This window comes from Cucumis sativus, chromosome 3 (genome assembly GCF_000004075.3).
Source record: "Cucumis sativus cultivar 9930 chromosome 3, Cucumber_9930_V3, whole genome shotgun sequence".
In the NCBI taxonomy this organism is placed as follows: domain Eukaryota; kingdom Viridiplantae; phylum Streptophyta; class Magnoliopsida; order Cucurbitales; family Cucurbitaceae; genus Cucumis; species Cucumis sativus.
This window is the reverse complement of record NC_026657.2, coordinates 6,477,587-6,484,174: the sequence shown is the minus strand read 5'-3', so window position 1 is coordinate 6,484,174 and position 6,588 is coordinate 6,477,587. Positions and strand designations below refer to the sequence as shown.

The following is a 6,588-nucleotide window of genomic DNA, read 5'->3' as shown; positions in this document are numbered from 1 at the left end:
TTGAGTTTGTGTGCAATGTCACAACCAATATAGATCCTAAAACTGTAAACACTGTTTAAAAATTAAAAAGCCATGTGAATCCCAAGCTAGTTTAGTTTATCTTTCTTCAAATCCAAACTTCAACATTTTCTCAATGCCTAATCTTTGTCTCCAGTATGCCCTTAATGAAATAACACAAGGCTTCTTTCTTCAAGACTTTCTATATTGCACCTCATAAATTGAATAATTACAATTCCCCTCCATGTGAAATAAAACTACCCACTGAAAAGTTAATTGAACTTTTTTTCTTTCTATAAAGAATAAACATATATAATTGCATGGAAATTAAAAAAAAAAAAAAAAAAAGGAAGAAAAATCTTGTTATATGCCTAAAGAGGGAAAGAGATACACTGTTAAGCAAGGGAAGAGAATGAAATGAAGTCACATTATTCCACAGTGTAAATATATATATATGTATACATTTAAAAGATATATTATTAAACACCCAAAAAAGGGTTCCATTTCCTTAGTGTATACTAGTGTATAGTGTGTAAGGAAGCAGTACAATATCCAAGGCCAGCCAATCATTGCCTTTATAAATATGGCATCAACTGGTACACCTTATTTTCTCTGTCTCGTACATCACATTATTACACTCTCTGTATCTGTGTGTTACACCTATATATATACATACATGCACATATATACACATTTTAAATGTATACACATGTATATTAGTGAGTTATAGGAGGTGTTTGAAACATTGAATTGGTTATTATAATAGTAGTTTAAATTATAATAGCTTGTATTTAGAGTGTAAATCATTTCTGTTTGAGTGAAAAATTATATGCTATTGTAAACAAGGATTTGAAAAATATAAATAGTTGGTTAAAGACCTTATTCAAAATTTTCGCCCATCCCATATGTACTAAAAAAAATATTAGCATCTAAAATGGAAAATTATAATTATATTGCAGTCCATGGATTGTGTACTGCTTTCATAACACATATGAAAGGGAAAAGCAATGTATGGAGACTTTTCTTTCATTTTTATGAGTGATGAGTTACAATATTAATTGAATACTACCACACGGCTATTACTATTAAGGTGCAGAGTGAGGTAAAAATATGTGATAACATTTTGTTTCTACTTCACATTATTTTCATACCTATTCGATCTAAAATCATCATATTATGTAATCTTTTACCCATTTGAAAATTTTTCAGTCTTAAACAAGCAATTTGGCTTTTGTCTATATATATATATATATCTCAATTCACAACGTTGTATTTAAGTTTTTTTTGCTTTTAGTTTTTGAAAACGGAGTCTATTTATTCTTTATTTATTTAAATAATTTACATTTTTCTGGAAGGAAATAGTTGAATTTTTAGCAAATTTTCAAAACAAGAATTATTTCTTTTAGTTTAGACTTGATTTTAAATCAAACCATTGGTAAAAAAATAGATAAAACAACAATTTAATTGGGAAAAACCTCAAATTTTGGGGTTAATGCAATTTTAAAATTTTTTAAAATTTATAATAGTTGTTATTTAATTTGATTTTGAAAACATTTTTGAAATAGTAAATTTATTTTGTCGGTATATTATAGGATTTTGGCATGTTTAGATGAAGCAAAATAGTATAGGAAATATCAGGCATCCAAGACAACAATATAGAGATTGGTTCAATAATTAAAAAGGAGCCATGGAATGAATTGTGTTGTGTGTGTTGAAGTAGGTGGAATAACGTACCTTAGGAAAGGCAAATTAAAAGTGGGTCCTTATATATATGTATATATATATAAAGTAATACAAATAAATGGGGGTTAAAAGGTTTGACATCTTTTGTTGTCTGATATCTCAAACTTCCTCATGAATCAAAATAATGTATATATTTGTATAGATAGTTTTAGATGAATTGATATGGACCGAATCAAAAAGTGGGGAGACGAAAGAAAGAAACTTGAATACTACATCCATTGAAAATTATTGAAAAATATATTGAAGTGATCTACAGAAGTAGCTACAAATTTGTAGGAAATGAAAACAAATATTCAAGATTGCATTTCGTTACCAAAACAATATCTGTGTTCCCAGTTTTTGCACTTTGTACCCTCTTTTTTTTTAGATATTATATCTCCCTTAATTAACTTGTTGATATTTTTACAGCTACCAATTCATGTGTGTGGTACTGATCACGACACAATACTTTAGATATATATATTTTATAGATATTATTTCTCACCCCTAAAGATATATATGTTATTCTTAGACCCCAACTTTTTGGTTGGTCAATTTCTATTTCCTAAGAATTAGGAAAGATATATAATTTTTTTTTCTGAAAACAAAAAAATATCTATATATTAATTGTTTCTTTTCTATATGTATGTATGTATAAGGAGGCAGTGCCCAATATGTTCATGTAATCCAGAAAAGTGAGGTAAGTGTTGGTGTAGGTGATTTGATTAATTATTTAAGGACAAGTTAGAAAATGGTAATTTAGGAGAGTATAATAAGAATTTTGTAAATGAGAGAATATTTCATTATACTTATGGCAGTAAAGTATATTTTTCTGGAAACTGTAAAAATTTGAATGTACTGTGCATAGAATAGAAAAACAACAGAATTATTGAATGACATTTAGTGAAAATCAAGGTGGAAAGTATAATTAGATGGGTGATGGATAAAGTAGAAGCTTTCAATCAACATAGAGAGATTTTAGATTTCAGTGCAAGCTGTAATGTATCACGTGGGATTGTCTGATTATAGATTCATCTCAATTATTGTTGATGTGATCCGGAATCATAGGCCTTAATAGAACTATATTGTGACGGTTGACATTCACCTTTTTAGCGTGTGCTTACTTTGAAATAATTTGGATAAAGTCGTGTGAAAGATTTAGAAAGCTAAGAACAAGATGCGATTTGAAATACAACAAACTCACACTCAATTTTTGACTTTGCACACATTTTCAAGGCTCATCAAAATGACACGTTAGATCTAATAGAAAAGACAAATGGGTGATTTTCTCACCTTTGAAAAGATAGTAGTCTCCTTTGGCTACATTTAAGAAGATGAACATCCATGTTGCTTGGAATACATTAGTGTGGGTGTTTTGTGACAAATTGGAATATAGTCAATTAGTTGGCCTCAAGTTTGTTTCTCATTGTATTGTGTCTAGGGGTGGAACTTCTTAAGGTATGAAAATTTGTTTTGGATTTGAGGGCATTTTTGCATTGCAAATATCAAGCATCTTGACCGAGTCGAATTGCTTGAAGGGTAATTAATATATTAGTTGATGGTGCTATTGATATTTCTAAAGTCCCCTACACATGATGTTATATGCAAAGCTTTGAAGTTTCGTGTGTTTTCAATTTCTCATTCTCTCTACCTAGTATATTTTTTTGTAACTACTTATGTTTAGCGCTAAATGATTATGTATACTTGTTTAGTACTCTGGTTTGGTAGAATACATGCGTTTGGTTGTGTGAGATATTAAAAGTATGGAGAGGTTGATGATAAAAAAGAAGAAAAAATGAATAGGATGGGTAAGAGGTAGAGGAGAATGGAGAGTGGAGAGGGTCGGAAAGCTGGGTTTGAAATATTGAGGAATTCATATTTGATACTGCGGATTCATTGGATGGTGACCCACTGAGTCTTAGATGTGACGATGCCTTTCTCAGTGCCTTTTACGAAAACGTCCACATCCTACTTCAAGCCACTACACCTTTTTTTTTCTTCTCTCCTACCCGGCCCTATCTTTTTCAATGCAAAGTTGCAAAACTATTCCAACATTTCCGGCCCTATATTTTCTTATATATATATATATATAATATGTGTGTGAATCTTCATTCCATTCCTAGTGACGTAAATTCAGTTTAGTTTTTTTTTTTTAAAAAAAGGCAGATTTTATTATATGATTAAAGCACACCCTCGCTTTCCACGCAGGATGTGATATTCATCATAATCTCTCACCTCCACCCCTACTTTGTACTACTTTCTATCCTATAATTATCTCTTCCAGTACTCTCTCTTTCTCTCTCTCTCTATATATATATCTAAACTTCAAACAACCAAAACCACAACACTTCACACCTCCAACCCACATTCTCCTTCTATTATTTATTTATTTATTTATCAAACCAACCCTCCCTTCTTCTAAACAGTACAGTAGACAAGAGCTACGTACCAAACGTAAATATTTTTTAAAAAAAATTAAAAGAGGATGAGGGTAGCCCAAAATCCGAATGTCCCAATTCCCAACCACCAAACGGCCACGATGCGCAAACCAGCACTATACAAAAACAAGTTGCATATGCATGGAGTGGAAAATAAGTTGAGGTGTGCTACTTCTTCCACTTCCAGCAGTTCCACAGGAGCATCGGAGTGTTTAAAACGAAGAGTAAAAGTGGGAAAGAGATGGAAGGAATACGCTGGTTTGGGGAACTGGGAAGGCCTCCTTGACCCACTCGACGATAATCTTCGCAATGAAATTCTTCGTTACGGCCAGTTTGTGGATGCTGCTTACAAATCCTTCGACTTCGACCCTTCCTCACCCACCTACGCCACCTGCCTCCACTCCAAGGCCTCCTTACTAGAAAGCTCCGGCCTTCCTTCCACTGGGTATCGAGTCTCCAAACACTTGAGAGCCACCTCCGGAATTTGCCTCCCTCGCTGGCTTCGCAACGCCCCCTCCATCTCTACTAACTCCAGTTGGATCGGCTACGTTGCGGTCTCTCAGGACAAGCATGAAATCTCCCGCCTTGGCCGTCGAGACGTGGTCATTTCCTTGAGAGGAACCGCCACGTGCTTGGAGTGGTTAGAGAATTTGAGAGCCACTCTAACCACGCTTCCTGGGGAGGAGGGCGGGGCGATGGTGGAAAGTGGATTCCTGAGTCTGTACAGCTCGAGGACGGAGTCATACCCGAGCTTGAAGGAGATGGTGCGAGAGGAAATAGGAAGGCTCCTGCAGTCGTACGGGGAGGAGGCATTGAGCCTGACGATCACAGGGCACAGTCTGGGGGCGGCATTGGCTACCCTTGCAGCATACGACATAAAAGAGTACTTCAAAACAAGTGCGCCGATGGTGACAGTGATGTCGTTCGGTGGGCCACGAGTGGGTAACAGGAAATTCAGGCAGCGGCTAGAGAAGCAAGGGACAAAGGTGCTGCGAATTGTGAACTCTGAGGATGTGATAACAAAACTTCCTGGTTTCGTTGTGAATAACAGCAGCAGCAGCAGCAGCAACAACAACGTTGAGGAAGGTGGTGGGCGTTTGAGGTGGATTCAGAAGTATGTGGAGGAAACCCAGTGGGCTTACTCTGAGGTGGGACGAGAGCTCCGACTGAGCAGTAGAGACTCACCTCACCTCAACCGCATAAACGTGGCCACATGTCACCACCTCAACACATATCTTCACTTGGTAGATGGTTTTGTTAGCTCCACCTGTCCTTTCAGAGCAACTGCCCGCAGAATGTTCCCATAATTAACCAACCACGTCATTTCTCTCAGCATCTCATCATATCTCTCTCTCTCTCTCTCTCATACAATTGTATTATTATTATCCTTCACCAACACTTAACCAGCTAACTCATTTTAATTATTCAGAACAGTTTTTTCTTCCTCATTTTCCAACACTACCTCCCCCTCTAGGCTCTACCTCCACTACTAATTTTGATTTTCATGTGTTCATCAACACTTATTCTAACCCGCATCATCACCCATGCTCCCATTCTAATCAAACAACTAAATTTAGAAATCATATCTACCACCAACAATCTACGTCCAATTGGCATATGTCTCTCGTTTTCTATACTTTAGACCCATCATCTATATCAACTCCTTAAAATCAATCTTTTCTCCTTAATTTCAAAATCATAACTCCCCTTAACACTCATTTCGTTTCAGTGAAACACAACATGAATGAATAATAAATTATAAAATTTTCAAACATTTTATACATATAAATTAATATATATTTAGTGAATCAAGTATACATGATCATTTTGGAAACAAGCCTATTTGAGCATACTCAACTCTCTTAGTTCCCTTTCATTCAACTAAAGAATGTCTAAAACTTTTAAAAATCCATTATTTTAGCCATAATGTTTCATAACTTTGTAGGGTATTCGTCTAACTTGATTTTCTAGTTGTCTATGTTAATGTGAGTCTATCAAACTTTAAAAATAATTAATAGTAAAAAAACGTATTTACACTTTTACACCATCAAGGTATACACGTCACGTTATTACTTACTTTAGGTATGATTATTACATTGTAACTTCCAACCTAGATTGATTTAAGAATTTTTTTTTCAAATAACACTTTTTTATTTAAACTATTTTGATGCAAAAGGTTTAAAATACACTCTAAAAACTAATTTAGAGGTGGTGTAACCTTTCAACTTTTTTTTTCCCTAAAATGACGTATTCTTTTTCCAACAATAGGGAGGGCAAGAAAACAAAACTTCTTACATTGTACAAACACTATACAATTTTACTAATTTTAGTTTTGTTTGTTAAAATTTAGGGACTAATTATATTGTCATGGTGTTGTTTTCGGAAAAGAATGGAGTTGTCACCCACACTAAGAGTTATAAACTTTGGTGTG

General features: G+C 34.4%; 1 protein-coding gene across 1 annotated transcript; it reads left to right on the top strand.

The window, feature by feature from the left end:
* The first annotated feature begins 3,835 nt into the window (after positions 1 to 3,835).
* Positions 3,836 to 5,607, top strand: LOC101220804 (phospholipase A(1) DAD1, chloroplastic). Its single transcript, XM_004134231.3, has one exon. It carries the CDS (start codon positions 4,205 to 4,207, stop codon positions 5,462 to 5,464), a length of 1,260 nt encoding a protein of 419 aa, XP_004134279.3. The 5' UTR covers positions 3,836 to 4,204; the 3' UTR covers positions 5,465 to 5,607.
* The last annotated feature ends 981 nt before the right edge of the window (positions 5,608 to 6,588 follow it).